At 31.7% G+C, this 21,086-nt stretch overlaps 2 protein-coding genes across 2 annotated transcripts; both read left to right on the plus strand.

Annotated features, from left to right (window-relative positions):
• Positions 1-730: 730 nt before the first annotated feature.
• Positions 731-10,470, plus strand: LOC119610612. Its single transcript, XM_037965904.1, has 8 exons — positions 731-1,692; positions 5,405-5,561; positions 5,615-5,777; positions 8,795-8,928; positions 9,052-9,503; positions 9,567-9,684; positions 9,829-10,007; positions 10,061-10,470. Exons 1-8 carry the CDS (start codon positions 1,505-1,507, stop codon positions 10,428-10,430), a joined length of 1,761 nt encoding a protein of 586 aa, XP_037821832.1. The 5' UTR covers positions 731-1,504; the 3' UTR covers positions 10,431-10,470.
• Positions 6,104-6,909, plus strand: LOC119610613 (probable small nuclear ribonucleoprotein E). Its single transcript, XM_037965905.1, has one exon. It carries the CDS (start codon positions 6,257-6,259, stop codon positions 6,539-6,541), a length of 285 nt encoding a protein of 94 aa, XP_037821833.1. The 5' UTR covers positions 6,104-6,256; the 3' UTR covers positions 6,542-6,909.
• Positions 10,471-21,086: the final 10,616 nt, after the last annotated feature.

Genomic DNA, 21,086 nt, shown 5'->3' on the forward strand with positions numbered 1-21,086 from the left:
GATGAAATAAAATTTCCCCTAAAATAAAGAAAGGAGATTGAATGAGAATGAAGTATATTTTATCTGAAATAATAAATCTCTTAAAATTTAGTTTAGCAGTGTAAACGAAAAACTATGTTGATATTGTTTTTAAGAATCTTGTAAACGCATTCCTCAGAGAAGTGCATTCCACCGAACAGTGACGTCATTTAAATTAACTCTACTTCCAGCCAGCCTGATCCTCTCTCATTGTTTGTTACTGTTTGTATTAAATCCGAAGAAGTACACCTAGTCCACAATAGGGCCTATTGTGCGCTCCAAGCACCTTTCTTTCCCCTAATGATATGTTCCTTCACGATCTCAGCCTGATCCTATCTCTTAATGCTTAAAACTGTCTGTGTATTGAAATGCTAAATTAAGACTTATGATCATTTAAGTCGACTCTATTTGAACTCCAATAAAAAAAGCTCCCCTCTATTAAAATCATCTTATTAGTTTTAAGCCCTAAAGTAGGCTTTGAACTTCAAACCAAACTTCCATCTCATACCTCCAATCGTACATAATTTTCTTATTCGAATGAAAAAACACAAAAAAATCCCAAAAGAAAACTAAAATAATAAAAACCTAAAGAGACCAATTTCTTACCTGTGTCTTCGACTGTAAGCATCGCGCGAAGCTGAATAGTTTAACAACAGGCAGACAACAGCCAACCAAGCTCTTCAGTCAGTCTTATAGAAAACGCGAGAGTTGAAGCAAGCAAAAAGCACGATCAATTGTATAGATCAAAAACTTTAAAGAGGAATTAACTTAAAAAGAAGTAATAATTAGTGTAAAAAACAAAGGAGCTTTAAACAATTTAAATTATTTGATTAATTATTAAAAGAAAATTTACCGTATTTATTAAATTATATATTTCTGAATGATGATGAGAAAGAAATCAACAAATGAATGAATAGTGTATAGAAATTTTTCTGGTGTTTAAATAAAATTTGTGGTGCTTTTTTTTGTACAATTTAATGGTAGTAAAAACCAGTTTGTTTGGTAAAAAAAGCGCGTGCTATACGTATTGAATATTTTCGGTTTTTTGTGTATGTTTTGTTTACCAAAAACAAAACAAAAAAAAAAAAAAACGGTTTTTATAAAGAGAGTGTTGAAAGGGGATAGAGAGTGATAACTACAAAAGCTCTCTGCTAAACAGATGTTTTGATTAAGCCAAATCCATCATGATATTAATTTGTTTGTAAACATAAATAAACAAAAAAAAATTGCCACAATTTTATGCTGATATTTTGTTATTGATTATTGTTGTTGTATATTTCTTATTGAAAAAAATCAGCACGTGTGTAAAAAAACTAAAGACTTAAGCAACAAACTTGAGCCTGTGTTGAAACTAAAACAAAAGATTTAAGCCACAAACTTGGTTTAAATTTAAACTAAAAAAAGGAAAAAAAGAGTAATTTACCGCTGAGTTTGCTGGCTTTGTTTTAGTTGTACTAAAAAAAAACAACAAAAACCACAACAAACAATGGGTACACGTGTACCGCCTCCCTGTCCCACCCCTTTAATATGTGATGGACAATCTGTGGCCGGTTTACCACAACTCATTGATGATTTACAAAGACTCTCCGAAGACCAGGATAGTGCTGATGTGGTATTTATATGTGGTCGCGAAGAGGAACGTATTTATGCCCATCGTATTATAATGATGGCACGGTAAGTTGTTTTTGTTGTTGTCTGTTTATTGCCTTAACCAACATTCCTTAAAAGTGCTATTTAAAAATGAAAGAGAGCGAGCGAAAGAAACTGAGACAAAAACAGTTTAAATAAAGGTTGTACAGTGGGAAGGAAATTTTAAAAAAATGCAAGAAATTTTTATATTTAGATCAGATTTACATATTTTGATCAGAAATAAGAACTGACACTAGACTAGAGGCTAGAGTGAAGAATTTACTAAGTAGAGTTTAAAGTAGATGATCAAATAGATACTATACTAGAGGCTACCTTAGAGTCTAGATTTAAGTCAGAACTAGAGTCCAGACCAGGGTCTATAGTATATGCTGGAGTCTAGAGTAGAGTGCAGAATAGAGTCTAGGACTGTATTTAGAATATAGTCAAGAATAGAGTCTAGAAAAGGGTCTAGACTAGAGTCTAGAGTAGAGGCTAGACTAGACTAGTCTAGTCTATTGTCTAGACTAGAGTCAAGGCTACAGTCTAAACTAGAGGCTAGATGTTGACTAGGGTCTAGACTAGAGCATAGTCTAGATTAGAGTTTAGACTATAGACTAAACCATAGTCTAGATAGGAGCGTAGACTAAAGTCTAGACTAGAGCCTGGATTAAAGAATAGACGACAGCCTAGACCAGAGTCTAGACTAGACTAGTCAAAGGCTAAAGTCTAGACTACATTAGGGTTTAGACTTAAGTCTAGACTAGATTAGAATCTAGACTAAAGTTTAGTCTTAACAAGAGTCTAGTCTAGGGTCTAGGCTAGAGTGAAGAGTTTAATAGAGTCTAGAACAGGGACTGGACTAGAGTCTAGAGTAGAGGCTAGTCTAGAGTGTAGTATATAATCTAGAATAGGGTCTCAACTAGAGCTTAGATACGAGCATAGACTAAAGCCTAGACTAGAACCTAGACTCGAGCCTAGACTATATCCTAGACCGGATCCTTGACTAGAACCTAGACTATGAACTAAACTATAGCCTAGATAGGAGCGTAGACTAAAGACTAGAGCCTACATTATAGCCTAGACTAGAGTCAAGACTAGATTAGAGTCTAGAGTAAAATCTAAACAAAAGTCTAGTCTATGGGCTAGAGCTCTTTTAATAAGACAAGAGAGGTATCTAGCTGCATAACGGTGTCATCTTGTCCACTGTGAACAGTTATTAAATGTTGCACAATATCTTTGTTTTTAAACACATACTATGCAACATGTTGTTATTTCTTTTTTTGATTTAGTAGTTTATTTTCGTAAAATTATTTCCTACAAAGTGTGTGTTAAACATTATTGCCTCTTGTGCGAGTTAGTAAAGAAACTTGTTCATTAAATATAGAGTTTTAATAATAAATCAGTTTGCATGTTCTGTGGCAAGTTGCGTTTTTTAAAAGACATACACATAAATTTGTACACACTCACCGCTGTATACTACACCTATGTATAAAAATGGGAATTTTTTTTTCCAACCGGCAGATATCAATTGTATACAATTTTTAACTTATGCGTGGTGGTATGTTCTTTAAAACAGTTTTAAAGAAAAGAAAAAAAAAACAAGAAATAATTTTAATTGTGGCAATTGCTGCCACAAATTACTTTGCACGTAGCCAAAGAAAAAATAAGAATTATATACATTTTTAATTCCCACCTTATGTTGCAATAATAGTGATGTTTGTTGCATTTCTTTTTTAGTAAAGTTTATGATGTTGCAATTATGTGTAAATTTGTTGTCTTTATTAAGACTTCTTAGTTAAGCGGTTTTCTGCTGTAATGAGAATAATGTATTATGAGTTTTTCACTAGAGTGGAAAATATTGCAAAGAAATTCTTCAGTTAATGTGCAGAAAAAATAAATTAATCATTTAATGTGACAAGAATGATTTATAGTGTGTGTTGGTGTGTGAGCTTTTCAGACTTCATGATAAGTGTTAATATGTTATTTTAATTACCGCTATGTAGTAATTTAATTATAGCTTTTCAAATGATGACAAGTGTAATTGCTAGTGTAATAGAGTTAAGCATGACATGAGAGAACTTAAAAAATGTGCAGCATTTTATATTTTGTAAAAGGTCTATAGCCTAGTCCATAATCAGGTCTATAATCTAGCCTTTTAGTCTACAATGTAGTCCATTAGTTTATAGTTTAAACTATAGTTATAGTCTAGCCTTTAGTCTACAATATAGTGATTAGGTTATAGTTTAAACTATAGTATAGTCAAGCCTACTCTAAAAATTGATAGTGTATTCCAGTCTATAATTTGTCTATAGTTAGTCTATAGTCTACTCTAATATACAGTTCAGTTCAGTTCTAGTTTAGTTCTAGTTTTTTAGTTCTAGTTGATAGTTCTAGTTTCAGTTCTAGTGATTTCTAGTTCAGTTCTAGTTCAGTTCTAGTTCAGTTCCGTTCAGTTCTAGTTAAGTTCAGTCAGTTTAGTTCAGTTCTAGTTTCAGTTCTAATTCAGTTCTAGTTCAGTTCTAGTTCAGTTCTAGTTCAGTTCTAGTTCAGTTCTAGTTCAGTTTCTAGTTCAGTTCTAGTTCAGTTACTAGTTCAGTTCTAGTTCAGTTCTAGGTCAGTTCTAGTTCAGTTCTAGTTCAGTTCGAAGTTCAGTTCTAGTTACATTTCTAGTTCATAGTTCAGTTCTAGTTCAGTTCTAGTTCAGTTCTAGTTCAGTTCTAGTTCAGTTCTAGTTCAGTTCTAGTTCAGTTCTAGTTCAGTTCTAGTTCAGTTCTAGTTCAGTTCTAGTCAGTTCTAGTTCAGTTCTAGTTCAGTTCTAGTTCAGTTCTAGTTCAGTTCTAGTTCAGTTCTAGTTCAGTTCTAGTTCAGTTCTAGTTCAGTTCTAGTTCAGTTCTAGTTCAGTTCTAGTTCAGTTCTAGTTCAGTTCTAGTTCAGTTCTAGTTCAGTTCTAGTTCAGTTCTAGTTCAGTTCTAGTTCAGTTCTAGTTCAGTTCTAGTTCAGTTCTAGTTCAGTTCTAGTTCAGTTCTAGTTCAGTTCTAGTTCAGTTCTAGTTCAGTTCTAGTTCAGTTCTAGTTCAGTTCTAGTTCAGTTCTAGTTCAGTTCTAGTTCAGTTCTAGTTCAGTTCTAGTTCAGTTCTAGTTCAGTTCTAGTTCAGTTCTAGTTCAGTTCTAGTTCAGTTCTAGTTCAGTTCTAGTTCTAGTTCAGTTCTAGTTCAGTTCTAGTTCAGTTCTAGTTCAGTTCTAGTTCAGTTCTAGTTCAGTTCTAGTTCAGTTCTAGTTCAGTTCTAGTTCAGTTCTAGTTCAGTTCTAGTTCAGTTCTAGTTCAGTTCTAGTTCAGTTCTAGTTCAGTTCTAGTTCAGTTCTAGTTCAGTTCTAGTTCAGTTCTAGTTCAGTTCTAGTTCAGTTCTAGTTCAGTTCTAGTTCAGTTCTAGTTCAGTTCTAGTTCAGTTCTAGTTCAGTTCTAGTTCAGTTCTAGTTCAGTTCTAGTTCAGTTCTAGTTCAGTTCTAGTTCAGTTCTAGTTCAGTTCTAGTTCAGTTCTAGTTCAGTTCTAGTTCAGTTCTAGTTCAGTTCTAGTTAAGTTCTAGTTCAGTTCTAGTTTAGTTGTCCTTTCTATCATTTGTCAATGTCAGGGCTACATTCTTGTGAATAGTTTTGTTCTATAGTTTAGTCTGTAGACGAGCCTCTGAACAGGTTGCTTCAATAGGTCGTCCCTAGTCTAATCCACTGGTTCAATTTACTTTTCTCCACTTTTTTTTAGCTGCAAAAGCTTTAAAACCAATAAACGTGGTGAAATTTGCCGCATACCCGGCTGTTCTGTTTCACCTGCTGCTCCTGGCACACCGACATCTGTGAGACTGCCACATGTTCACCCGGAAGTATTACGACAATTTGTTCTATACGTTTACACAGCCAAGGTATTAGTATGTTGTTGATTGTTATAATGTAAGTGAATTGAATTGCTTTTTAGATTTTGTTACAAGATTCGCGAGTTTTTGAAATGATGACCTTGGCACAGGATATGGGTTGTTGTGAGTTGAGATCGGCTTGTGAGGATCATGTCATAGCAACACTGTCTGTGGATAATGCTTGTACTTTTTTGACGGCTGTCATGGAAATACACGAAAAAGCAGGTGAGTTTTTATAGAAATAAGAATACAGTGGCTATAAATTTTTAACCAAGAGATTTAAAGAGTTTTAAAACAAATATTTTAAACGGTAATTTGGTGATTTTTTATTTACTCACCAAATACACCATCACTTAATAAACTCACCTTTAGTTATTATTTTTTACTTAACATAAGAATCAAACTGCATACCTTTAGGATGAACTGCGTACCAGCATTATATAGACATTTTAGTAAAGACACAAACCCTTTTGTTAAACGAACTAAACACATCATGTTAGTAATTAGTTCACCCCACTGAACATACTCCTAGTTGATTAAACGTCATTTGATTTTGACATTTAACTGACATAAAGCATTTTTTCGTGTTTGACAAAAAAAAAGAAAACAGACGCCGGTTTCTAAACGTTTTGCCACAAAAACTCATAAAAATCCATTAAAAACAATAAAATTTTGCGGAATTCCCAGAGAAAAACTCCGCCAACATGTCCTTCAAAGGCAACACCAAGGTCCAAAAGGTAATGGTACAACCCATTAACCTTATCTTTCGTTATTTACAAAATCGTTCCCGCGTTCAAGTGTGGTTGTATGAAAACATCAATTTACGAATTGAGGGACACATTGTGGGATTCGATGAATACATGAATTTAGTGCTGGACGATGCCGAGGAGGTATGGGTCAAGACCAGAACACGCAAAAACCTGGGACGTATTATGCTCAAGGGTGACAATATTACTTTAATACAAAATGTCAGCCCCTCCAAAGATTGAGGTTAGATTTGGACATCAACAATAGCAGCAGCAGGCAGTTGGTTGGTTTGAATGGATTAATGAAAGACAGCTGCCGCCGGAGTCTGTTTTTATAGACTTTTAGTTTAAGTTTTAATTTATACTTAAAGAATATTAACTAAAATTTTTGTCCTTATTATTTCTATAACAAAAAAATATATAATTAAGAATTTTTCTTTTATAGAACAAGAAAAAGCTCAGGTTTTAATGAAAATTTGTATAAATTTGTGTTTTATACTTGAAACTAGAAGAAAACTATAAACAACAGCATTTAACATAATGAATTTCCAAACAGTTTGAATGTAAACTAAAATTAATTATAATAAAAAATGGATTTGTTTTTAAAGAAATGTTTTAGTTTTAGAAAAAACTTAAGTAACTTTTAGAAATGCACTAGACTGAACTTAAGCCAAATCAGAAATTAAACTAGAACTGATATAGACAATACTAGTACTAATTTAGAATTGAACAAGAACTGAACTAGGAACTTAAATTACAACCGAACTAGAGATATACTGGAAACTAAGGAACTAGACAGCTAGAACTGAACGAGAAGTGAACGAATAGAAGTAAACTGAACTAGAACTAAACTAGAACTGAACTAAGAATGACTAGAACTGAATCTAGCAATTAACTAGAAACTGAACTAGAACTGAACTAGAACTGAACTTAGAACTGAACTAGAACTTAACTAGATCTGAACTAGAACTGAACTAGAACTGACATAACTGAAGAACTGAACTACTGAACTAGAACTGAACTAGAACTGAACTAGAACTGAACTAGAACTGAACTAGAACTGAACTAAACTGAACTAGAACTGAACTAGAACTGAACTAGAACTGAACTAGAACTGAACTAGAACTGAACTAGAACTGAACTAGAACTGAACTAGAACTGAACTACTAACTGAACTAAACTGAACTAGAACTGAACTAGAACTGAAACTAGAACTGAACTAGAACTGAACTAGAACTGAACTAGAACTGAACTAGAACTGAACTAGAACTGAACTAGAACTGAACTAGAACTGAACTAGAACTGAACTAGAACTGAACTAGAACTGAACTAGAACTGAACTAGAACTGAACTAGAACTGAACTAGAACTAGAACTGAACTAGAACTGAACTAGAACTGAACTAGAACTGAACTAGAACTGAAGAACTGAACTAGAACTGAACTAGAACTGAACTAGAACTGAACTAGAACTGAACTAGAACTGAACTAGAACTGAACTAGAACTGAACTAGAACTGAACTAGAACTGAACTAGAACTGAACTAGAACTGAACTAGAACTGAACTAGAACTGAACTAGAACTGAACTAGAACTGAACTAGAACTGAACTAGAACTGAACTAGAACTGAAGAACTGAACTAGAAACTGAACTAGAACTGAACTAGAACTGAACTAGAACTGAACTAGAACTGAATAGAACTGAACTAGAACTGAACTAGAACTGAACTCGAGAACTGAACTAGAACTGAACTAGAACTGAACTAGAACTGAACTAGAACTGAACTAGAACTGAACTAGAACTGAACTAGAACTGAACTAGAACTGAACTAGAACTGAACTAGAACTGAACTAGAACTGAACTAGAAACTGAACTAGAACTGAACTAGAACTGAACTAGAACTGAACTAGACTGAACTAGAACTGAACTAGAACTGAACTAGAACTGAACTAGAACTGAACTAGAACTGAACTAGAACTGAACTAGAACTGAACTAGAACTGAACTAGAACTGAACTAGAACTGAACTAGAACTGACTAGAACTGAACTAGAACTGAACTAGAACTGAACTAGAACTGAACTAGAACTGAACTAGAACTGAACTAGAACTGAACTAGAACTGAACTAGAACTGAACTAGAACTGAAGAACTGAACTAGAACTGAACTAGAAACTGAACTAGAACTGAACTGAACTGAACTAGAACTGAACTAGAACTGAACTAGAACTGAACTAGAACTGAACTAGAACTGAACTAGAACTGAACTAGAACTGAACTAGAACTGAACTAGAACTGAACTAGAACTGAACTAGAACTGAACTAGAACTGAACTAGAACTGAACTAGAACTGAACTAGAACTGAACTAGAACTGAACTAGAACTAACTAGAACTGAACTAGAACTAAGCTAGAACTGAACAAGAACTAGAGGTGAACTAGAACAAAACTAGAGCTGGAAGTGATGATTTTTTTAAATTTTATACAATTTGTATTATCTAGGTGCCAAATGTGCTGCTTCTTTTATGGAGCGCTGTATCATTTACATTGGAGAAAATGCCAATGAGTGCGTCAAAACCAATGCATTTTTGAATTTGAAAAAGGAGGCCTTAATCAAATTAATATCATCGGACTATGTAAGTAGAAATAAAACGTAAAATTTCCCATTTATATAAGTTTAATCCATAATTTTGAGTGAAATTTTCAGAATTCACTGATTGAACATATAATTTAAAAGTTGTTTATCTTCTTAATCGCAGTTCTGCCTAGAAGAGGAAGATGTCTGGCGTTGTGTACTCGCTTGGGCTAAAAATCATGCCGGTGTCACTCAACCTACTGCTCATTGGACAGAGGAGGAAAGGGGTCGTGTTTGCCAACAGCTACAGGGTGTTATGTGTCACGTACGTCTCTTACTAATCGATAGTCAAGTATTTGCCGAAGAAGTTGAGCCCACAGGCGCTGTACCCATGGAACTATCTTTAGAGCGTTATCGTTATGCCGCCTTACAAAATTCCACTAATAAACCGGGTGGTCATCATGGTGGGTCGAGTATGGGTGGAGGTGGTATGGGAAATATGGGTGCTGGCGGTAGTTTTAGTGCTAAAATCGATGGTGATAAGAGACTACAGCCTAGATTAACGATTAATATGTTTCCCGGTTCACAGATTTTGAGAAACGATAAGTTGCATTTGCAAAGTGTTTTGAATAATTGGTAAGTGAGGTTAGGTTTTGGAAAATGTATTTTTTTAATAAAAATTTGTATATTTCTTTTAAGGTATGGTTGCTCTAAACAATCCTGGCGTTTATTGTATCGTGCCTCTACTCATGGCTTTTCTTCGACAGCTTTTCATCGCTACTGTGATGGAGTGGCGCCTTGTTTTGTCATATGTTTGGTAATTTTGGTTTAAGAACAATTTTTTCCAATGTGGAGCCCTGTGTTGTTGAATTTTGAATCAACTTTTGTTATTAGTTTAATTTTTATAAATTTGTTCTTATAATTCTCATTTAGTTTAAAAATTTGTTTGTTTTCTATTAAGGGTTCCCATGGTGAAATAAGCGGTGGCTTTACCGATGTGGCCTGGGCTAAAACATCACGCAAGGGTGTTTATATACATTCCGAAAGGGCTTTTCTGTTTGCCTTAAATGCTGGCGTCTCAGAGTCCCCTTTAAAATTTGATATAGTTAAGAAACCTTATGCCATTTGTTATCATCCAGAGTAAGTTGTCGCCAGATATATTAACCTTTAATTTAATCTTAACTTTCTTACAGCTGTGGTCCCATTTTTGGTGCAGGCGCCGATTTGCTAATAGCCAACAACTGCAATACCAATAAAGATTCCTATTCAAATCTACCGCATTCGTATGATGGTCCCAATGCTTCCTATGAAACCCTTTTCGGTGATTATAATTTTACCATTACCGACTATGAAGTTTATACTGTGGCTCAAGCTAGCCCTAATATGAATCAAAATCCCACTTATAGCAGTTCCTCTAATTGTTTATCGAATACCTCAAACAGCTTGACAAATACTAATGGTTCTACGGGAGGTCTAAATAACTCCAATACAATGATGAATAATAACAATAATATGGGTAATAATAGTGTGAGTTTGGCAAAAGCCAAATATGAAAGGTATTAATGGATTAATTTCTTCCGTAGAAATGTAAGAGCTAGTTTTTAAAAATCAATTTTTAATAAAGAAAAATTAAAAAAAAAAAAAAACGGTAATAATGCTTTTAATTTAAGATCCAGAAGGGAACTAGAAGTATATTAGAAATGAACTAGAACTAAAAAGAATAGAAAAAGAACTGAACTAGAACTGAACTATACTGAACTAGAACTGAACGAGAACTGAACTAGAACTGAACTAGAACTGAACTAGAACTGAACTAGAACTGAACTAGAACTGAACTAGAACTGAACTAGAACTGAACTAGAACTGAACTAGAACTGAACTAGAACTGAACTAGAACTGAACTAGAACTGAACTAGAACTGAACTAGAACTGAACTAGAACTGAACTAGAACTGAACTAGAACTGAACTAGAACTGAACTAGAACTGAACTAGAACTGAACTAGAACTGAACTAGAACTGAATTAGAACTAAACTAGAACTGAACTAGAACTGAACTAGAACTGAACTAGAACTGAACTAGAACTGAACTAGAACTGAACTAGAACTGAACTAGAACTGAACTAGAACTGAACTAGAACTGAACTAGAACTGAACTAGAACTGAACTAGAACTGAACTAGAACTGAACTAGAACTGAACTAGAACTGAACTAGAACTGAACTAGAACTGAACTAGAACTGAACTAGAACTGAACTAGAACTGAACTAGAACTGAACTAGAACTGAACTAGAACTGAACTAGAACTGAACTAGAACTGAACTAGAACTGAACTAGAACTGAACTAGAACTGAACTAGAACTGAACTAGAACTGAACTAAACTGAACTAGAACTGAACTAGAACTGAACTAGAACTGAACTAGAACTGAACTAGAAACTGAACTAGAACTGAACTAGAACTGAACTAGAACTGAACTAGAACTGAACTAGAACTGAACTAGAACTGAACTAGAACTGAACTAGAACTGAACTAGAACTGAACTAGAACTGAACTAGAACTGAACTAGAACTGAACTAGAACTGAACTAGAACTGAACTAGAACTGAACTAGAACTGAACTAGAACTGAACTAGAACTGAACTAGAACTGAACTAGAACTGAACTAGAACTGAACTAGAACTGAACTAGAACTGAACTAGAACTGAACTAGAACTGAACTAGAACTGAACTAGAACTGAACTAGAACTGAACTAGAACTGAACTAGAACTGAACTAGAAACTGACTAGAACTGAACTAGAACTGAACTAGAACTGAACTAGAACTGAACTAGAACTGAACTAGAACTGAACTAGAACTGAACTAGAACTGAACTAGAACTGAACTAGAACTGAACTAGAACTGAACTAGAACTGAACTAGAACTGAACTAGAACTGAACTAGAACTGAACTAGAACTGAACTAGAACTGAACTAGAACTGAACTAGAACTAGAACTGAACTAGAACTGAACTAGAAACTGAAACTAGAACTGAACTAGAACTGAACTAGAACTGAACTAGAACTGAACTAGAACTGAACTAGAACTGAACTAGAACTGAACTAGAACTGAACTAGAACTGAACTAGAAACTGAACTAGAACTGAACTAGAACTGAACTAGAAACTGAACTAGAACTGAACTAGAACTGAACTAGAACTGAACTAGAACTGAACTGGAACTGAACTGGAACTGAACTAGAACTGAACAAAACTAGAACCTGATCTAAACTTCAACCTAGTTTTCCTCTGATGTCAATAATTTTTATAAATATTGACCTTTGGCATGTTTTTTCTTATATCATTTAAACTGTCATAAATATGTCATTCCTTCGTTAGTTTGAAATTTTAATCAGGTATGATAAATCTTCATACAAAATTGTGACTTGTTAAATAGAAAACAGCAGGAAATGTTGTTTTTTTTAAAGAGATCTTAAATTTAAAATAAAACGAGATAAAGCCAAAAAATTATATCAGTGCATAATTTTAAATACTTAATAATCTTGTATATGGAATCTGTTTTAGCTGGCGTTCCTAAAAAATTAACAACATGCAATCTCATAATAACAAAAATTAACAGTCAAGTCCATACTAAAGGGATAAAAAGAAATTGCTTAAATATATCTTCAAAATTTTGTAATTTTGTCAATTTTATGAACATTTCACTGTTCTGATGTTTTTGGGTATATTTTATTATTCATAAATATTTAGTGATTATTGGTGTTTTATTTAATACTTTTATATCATTTTGCTTTAATTAAAATTTATTTTATTTGTATTTTGTGTTATATATTTTGAATGTTTTGTTTCTGTGGTTTTCAATTCCTACTTTAGAAAATGAGCTGCAAAAAAATTTAAATCTAAATTTAAATTTAACAGCAGCAGTAGAGCAGCAGCTGGTTTCTTTTCTTATTATTCAATATTTTTAGAGTTTTTTTTTCTTATTTGGTATAGTTGTTTGATGTGTTTGTTATTATTATTTCAAAATTTGCTCGAACCCATAAATCTTTTCGATAATAATAATGCTTTTAACAAGTTTAATAAAAAAACGTTTATTTAAGTATAATAAGTTTTAATTGAGCGCTACAGTCAGAAGACTAACTAAACTAATACTCTAACTGAACATGAACTGAGCGAAAACTGAACTAGAACTGAACTTGAACTGAACTAGAACTAAACTAGAATATAAATAAAACATAACTAGAACTGAAACAGAACAGAACTAGAACAGAAGTAGAACAGAACTAGAACAGAACTAGAACAGAACTAGAACAGAACTAGAACAGAACTAGAACTGAACTTGAACTGAACTAGAACTGAACTAGAATAGAAATAAAACATAACTAGAACTGAACCAGAACAGAACTAGAACAGAACTAGAACAGAACTAGAACAGAACTAGAACAGAACTAGAACAGAACTAGAACAGACTAGAACAGAACTAGAACAGAACTAGAACAGAACTAGAACAGAACTAGAACAGAACTAGAACTGAACTAGAACTGAACAAGAACTGAACAAGAACTGAACAAGAACTGAACAAGAACTTAACAAGAACTGAACAAGAACTGAACAAGAACTGAACAAGAACTGAACTAGAATTGAACTAGAACTGAACTAGAACTGAACTAGATCTGAACTAGAACTGAAATAGAACTGAACTAGAACTGAACTAGAACTGAACTAGAACTGAACTAGAACTGAACTAGAACTGAACTAGAACTGAACTAGAACTGAACTAGAACTGAACTAGAACTGAACTAGAACTGAACTAGAACTGAACTAGAACTGAACTAGAACTGAACTAGAACTGAACTAGAACTGAACTAGAACTGAACTAGAACTGAACTAGAACTGAACTAGAACTGAACTAGAACTGAACTAGAACTGAACTAGAACTGAACTAGAACTGAACTAGAACTGAACTAGAACTGAACTAGAACTGAACTAGAACTGAACTAGAACTGAACTAGAACTGAACTAGAACTGAACTAGAACTGAACTAGAACTGAACTAGAACTGCACTAGAACTGAACTAGAACTGAACTAGAACTGAACTAGAACTGAACTAGAACTGAACTAGAACTGAACTAGAACTGAACTAGAAACTGAACTAGAACTGAACTAGAACAGAACTAGACAGAACTAGAACTGAACTAGAAACTGAACTAGAACGACAACTAGAACTGAACTAGAACTGAACTAGAACTGCACTAGAACTGAACTAGAACTGAACTAGAAGCTGAACTAGAACTGAACTAGAACTGCAACTAGAACTGAACTAGAAGGCTGAACTAGAACTGAAACTAGAACTGGAACTAGAACTGAACTAGAACTGAAAATACTAGAACTGAACTAGAACTGAACTAGAACTGAACTAGAACTGAACTAGAACTGACTAACTAACTAGAACTGAACTAGAACTGAACTAGAACTAAACTAGGCCGGAGCATTCTTAAATGAGTAGCGCCTTTTAAAGTCCAGTTAGCTCTCAGCCTACATGTTATATTTTTAAACACTTTTTTGGCGCCTTAATTATAAACATTTAATTTAAATTATTGTTATATATTTTACGGATAAATTTTCAGCTTTTGTTCGTTTTGTGATACAATCATCACAAACTACCTGCAAACTGTTGATCAAGTTCATTTTTTTGAAATATTTTTCAAAAACTAAACATTGACAACCAAATTAGAGTAGTTTTTATTATACGCTTAATAATAAATACATACAACAAAAACAAAACATTTGTTTTTTTTGTTGTTACTGTATGAAAATGATTAACGTTTTGAATTAATTAAATATGTTAATTTTGTTTTTTTTTTGAGAAAAAACAAAAAAATTCGGTAGAAAATTAAGCTGGTATTTTTATTAATTCCATATATTTAAAACCAAAGAATAGTTAATCTGGGTAAGTTGTGTATCCAATTAAGCAGATATTTTTGGTGTTATGAACTCATAATTTAACATGTTTAGCACTTAATATTATTTTTTAATATTTTAAACAAAAAACAACAAATAAACTTTAAATAACAAATGTTATTGTTGTTTTTTTTTAGAAACAACTTGTTCCAATTTTTGTTGTTTATATTTATTAAAATGATTTGTTTAATATTTAAATAACTTGCACAAAGCTCGTCTAAGTTAAAATTTAAATTTAAAAATATTTCAATTCAGTTACAACTTTATTGCCACCTGTTTTTCTCTTGAAATAAATTTCCTTGGTGTTGTCTGTCTGGCTTCTCGTGCCTTAAATGTCCTCCTGTTTTGTTTATGTTTATAGTTTATGTTGTCTTTTTTATAACACCTGATTTTCATGTCATCATTTTCTTGTCTCCCTGTTTTTTTTCTGCTCTTTTCGCTTAAGCTCTTAATGTTGCATGCTACATTGTTGGCTACTATTTTATGTTAAGCAAAGTGTTGCATGTTGTTTTGTTATAATTTAGTTGGTTGAGGCTTCTTTAATTTTTCTCCGTTCTTTTTTTTTGAGATTTAACAAAATGTTGTTTCGGCCATGATTTGTTGCCAACATATGATATAATTGTTGCAAGCTGAAATGAAAACATGCTAAAAATATGTTTTCATGATATCAAAAGGATTTCATAATGTTGCAAATAAAAAAGAAAGGTTACAAAACATGCAAGGTTTAAATTTTTTTTAAATGGTCTTTTTGAGAATTTTTAATTGTATTGATCTCGGACGGAGAAGATGTGGAGAGATATATACATTTTTAAGCGAAAAAGATGCTGAAACACTTCACAACATGTTGCCAGAAAAGAATCTGATACTCTTAGCAATTTTCTACAGAGAAACTTTAAAGAGGGCTGAAGTTTTTAACTAAGTTTCTACTCAGAAATATGTTGCAAGTCTAACGAAGTAAGTAACTAACTAACTAACTAACTAACTAACTAACTACTAACTAACTAACCTAACTAACTAACTAACTAACTAACTAACTAACTACTAACTAACTAACTAACTAACTAACTAACTAACTAACTAACTACTAACTACTAACTAACTAACTAACTAACTACTAACTAACTACTAACTAACTAACTACTAACTAACTACTAACTAACTAACTACTAACTAACTAACTAACTACTACTAACTAACTACTAACTAACTAACTAACTAACTAACTAACTAACTAACTAACTAACTAACTACTAACTAACTAACTAACTAACTACCACTAACTACTAACTAACTAACTAACTAACTAACTAACTAACTAACTAACTAACTAACTAACTAACTAACTAACTAACTAACTAACTAACTAACTAACTAACTAACTAACTAACTAACTAACTAACTAACTAACAACTACTACTAACTACTACTAACTAACTAACTAATCTAACTAACTACTAACTAACTAACTACCTAACTAACTAACTACTAACTAACTAACTAACTAACTACTAACTAACTACTAACTAACTAACTAACTACTAACTAACTAACTAACTAACTAACTAACTAACTAACTAACTAACTAACTACTAACACTAACTAACTAACTAACTAAAAACTAACTAACTAACGAACTAACTACTAACTAACTAACTAAAAAACAACTAACTAACTAACTAACTAACTAACTAACTAACTAACTAACTAACTAACTAACTAACTAACTAACTAACTAAAAACTAACTAACTAACTAACTAACTAACTACTAACTACTAACTAACTAACTAACTAACTAACAACTAACTAACTAACTAACTAACTAACTAACTAAACTAACTAACTAATAACTAACTAACTAACTAACTAACTAACTACCTAACTAACTAACTAACTAACTAACTAACTAACTAACTAAACTACTAACTAACTAACTAACTAACTAACTAACTAACTAACTAACTAACTAACTAACTAACTAACTAACTAACTAACTAACTAAACTAACAACTAACTAAACTAACTAACTAACTAACTAACTACTAACTAACTAACTAACTAACTAACTAACTAACTAACTACTAACTACTAACTAACTAACTAACTAACTAACTAACTAACTAACTAACTAACTAACTAACTAACTAACTAACTAATAACTAACAACTAACGAACTAAACTAACTAACACTAACTAAACTAACTAACTAACTAACGAACTAACAAACGAACGAACGAACGAACGAACTAACGAACAACAACGAACGAAACGAACGAAAAAACGAACGAACGAACTAACGAACGAACGAAGAACGAACGAACGAACGAACGAACGAACAACGAACGAACGAACTAACGAACGAACGAACGAACGAAACGAACGAACGAACGAACGAAGAACGAACGAACGAACGAAAAACGAACGAACTAACGAACGAACTAACTAACAAAACTAACGAACGAACGAACGAACTAACTAACTAACTAACGACTAACTAACGAAAAACTAACTAAAACTAACAAAACTAACTAACTAACTAAAACTAACTAACAAACTAACTAAAAACTAACTAACTAACTAACTAACTAACTAACTAACTAACGAACTAACTAACTAACTAACTAATAACTAACTTAACAAAAATGTGAATAAAAGTCGTATGATTTTACATGAAAATACATCCCTGATCGACTTCTTTGTTTTTTGAATCATTTCAGAAATTGAAGAGAGCCATACGACTGTCAAATTTTGCATTTGTATTTTCGCTTATGTGTGATGGTTTTATTACATATTGCAAAAATTTTGACAGATCATATCGCTTGTGTGCTCGTGTAAAGGCGGCTTTAGCAACATTTTACTAGAAAAATTCTGATTAATTTTCTTTGTTTTGGTTAAAAATGTATATATTTAAACTAAAAAAAATTCTTTTAAAATTGTAAGTATTTTTTTCACCATTTCCCTGCCAATGGACTTTTAGACAAATCTAATATTCTATAAAGTTAACACCGCAAGCTATTTTAATATCCAATTTTCTTTAGTTTTTTTTTGCACCCAGCAACAAATTCTTTACTGACCAGCCCCAAAATATTGAGAAGAAAAAATTAAAAAATGATTTGCTAAATTTAACCAAACATTGTGCAAAAATGAAAAATAACAGCAACAACAAAACGACGAAAAAAATCTACAAAAAATATGATCAATCGATCGATCACATCTTCTATACATAGCATATCAGACAGACTTTAAGAACCACCACAATAGCAAAGAAAAAACAAAAAAGAATATTGGAAATTCGTAAAAAAATAAAAGAAGCATTTGCTAGAGAATACTTGACTACTACTCGCTGTATGGTTCCCAAGGCAGGTATATGGACATAATTCAAATCAAACGTACATATGTGTGTGTATGAGAACATACACATACCAAACGTCGTGTGGAGGTCACGTGTGGTGTGGTGACCTCTATGACCATATTTTGCATTAGTTCAGTTGTATATTTTGTGCTGGAGTGGAAGAGAAAACAAAATTCATGGTATGACTTTAACATTTCTTTAGAATGTGATGTTGAGATTATATTTGAACGAAAAAACTTTTTTTGTTGCTGAAAATAATAAAACCAAGCAATCTTAAGCGACAGGTGAATCGTTTTGTATGATCAGTTAAAATTTTGTGCTTTTGCCATGTTTAACTAACGCTTCTAACGCATCTTTCTTTTCCATATTTGTATTTATTTGGTTGTGTGTATAAGCCTGGTGGTGGGTTCTAAGAAGATCGATCGTTTTGTTTATGTTTATGAAAAGTTATTCAGAAATACATATATACTATATAGAAGACTTCTCCTTAGATTATTGATCATATGTGGGTATTGTTTATTTGTATGTCTCAAACATTTTTCTGCTGTTGATGACCGTTTAGATAATCTGGTCTGAAAACTGTTGTTTTTGTATGTTCGAAGATTTATTTTTGCTGGTGAGGACAGACAACACCTTTGGGAGGTTTTGATGATTAAACAAAAATTTTGTTATTTAATAAAGCAAAAAAAAACTTAGCTGCACACACATATATATACACGCCAAAAAAATAATTTGATTAATGTGACAAAACAAAAGACTTAAGCTACAAACTTTGTTAAAAGTTTAAGAATCAACCAAGTCTATCTTGTCTAACACATGACACATACTTTATTTGAATCTGAAAACTTTGTAATACTATGGTTGCTGTATTTGTAAATTTACCACCATACTTTATTAAACCCCTTGACCTGTTGCATTACTAATGATGCATTTTTTCTCTCTCTTACAATCTTTAGTATTATTATTATTATTAGTTTATATTATTTTTATTATTTCAATTTTTTGATTTTCAATTTATCTATTCAAAGCATTTGTTTGTTTGTTAGTCTTGTATAACAGATTGACAGTTGTATTAAAAAAAATTGTTGAACAAATTCAAACACGTGTTTTATGGCCATTTTTTTTCTTTAGATTTAATTGAATTTATTTGTTGTTGGCTGTTGTTTTTTCCACAACTCCAATCATCTTCTTATAAAATTATTGTTAAAGATTTATTACATAATTATGGGTTTTTGTAAGCTTGTAAATAGAAATCTAATAAAACTTTAAACAAAAGTAATTAGTGATAAAAACATATTGATAAGGTTTTCATATAATAAAGACACCTGAAGACAATAAGTCTGAGGAGAAAATGTTTAGACAATGATTTGTAAATGAATATTTATAATATGATTTTTAATAAAACGACAAAGTTCAATGATTTTGTAATACAAAGATCCTTGGATACTATATTTTTTTTTCCCAAAAAGAAAACTTGCTAAGAATTTCAACAGTTTGTTTTATTTAAAAGTTGCAGAGACTCTCAGCACTTTTTCTGGTAGAAAGTTGCTATGATTTTTCGTATCTCTTCTAGTAAAAAGAGTTCTACGTTTCTCAGCATCTTTTTAGTTGCTGATCTTTACAGGATATTTTCTAGTAAAAGTTAGTAAAGTTTCTCAACTTCTATTATTCTGAGTTAGCTAATTGGTTAGTTAGTTAGTTAGTTAGTTAGTAGTTAGTAGTTAGATAGTTAGTTAGTTAATTAGTTAGTTAGTAGTTTAGTTAGTTAGTTAGTTAGTTAGTTAGTTAGTTAGTTAGTAGTTAGTTAGTTAGTTAGTTAGTTAGTTAGTTAGTTAGTAGTTAGTTAGTTAGTGTTAGTTAGTAGTTAGTTAGTTAGTTAGTTAGTTAGTTAGTTAGTTAGTTAGTAGTTAGTTAGTTAGTAGTTAGTTAGTTAGTTAGTTAGTTAGTTAGTTAGTAGTTAGTTAGTTAGTTAGTTAGTTAGTAGTTAGTAGTTAGTTAGTTAGTTAGTTAGTTAGTTAGTAGTTAGTTAGTTAGTAGTTAGTTAGTTAGTTAGTAGTTAGTTAGTTAGTAGTTAGTTAGTTAGTAGTTAGTTAGTTAGTTAGTTAGTTAGTTTAGTAGTAGTAGTTAGTTAGTTATTAGTTAGTTAGTAGTTAGTTAGTTAGTAGTTAGTTAGTTAGTTAGTTAGTTAGTTAGTTAGTTAGTTAGTTAGTTAGTTAGTTAGTTAGTTAGTTAGTTAGTTAGTTAGTTAGTTAGTTAGTTAGTTAGTTAGTTAGTTAGTTAGTTAGTTAGTTAGTTAGTTAGTTAGTTAGTTAGTTAGTTAGTTAGTTAGTTAGTTAGTTAGTTAGTTAGTTAGTTAGTTAGTTAGTTAGTTAGTTAGTTAGTTAGTTAGTTAGTAGTTAGTTAGTTAGTTAGTTAGTTAGTAGTTAGTTAGTTAGTTAGTTAGTTAGTTAGTTAGTAGTTAGTTAGTTAGTTAGTTAGTTAGTTAGTTAGTTAGTTAGTAGTTAGTTAGTTAGTTAGTTAGTTAGTTAGTTAGTTAGTTAGTTAGTTAGTTAGTTAGTTAGTTAGTTAGTTAGTAGTTAGTTAGTTAGTTAGTTAGTTAGTTAGTTAGTTAGTTAGTTAGTTAGTTAGTTAGTTAGTTAGTTAGTTAGTTAGTTAGTTAGTTAGTTAGTTAGTTAGTTAGTTAGTTAGTGTTAGTTAGTTAGTTAGTTAGTTAGTTAGTTAGTAGTTAGTTAGTTAGTTAGTTAGTTAGTTAGTTAGTAGTAGTTAGTTAGTTAGTTAGTTAGTTAGTTAGTTAGTTAGTAGTTAGTTAGTTAGTTAGTTAGTAGTTAGTAGTTAGTTAGTTAGTTAGTTAGTTAGTTAGTTAGTTAGTTAGTTAGTTAGTTAGTTAGTTAGTTAGTTAGTTAGTTAGTTAGTT

Source organism: Lucilia sericata, unplaced genomic scaffold (genome assembly GCF_015586225.1).
Source record: "Lucilia sericata isolate MDLA Ls3-8-SP2 unplaced genomic scaffold, ASM1558622v1 Contig001245F_arrow, whole genome shotgun sequence".
Classification (NCBI taxonomy): Eukaryota; Metazoa; Arthropoda; class Insecta; order Diptera; family Calliphoridae; genus Lucilia; species Lucilia sericata.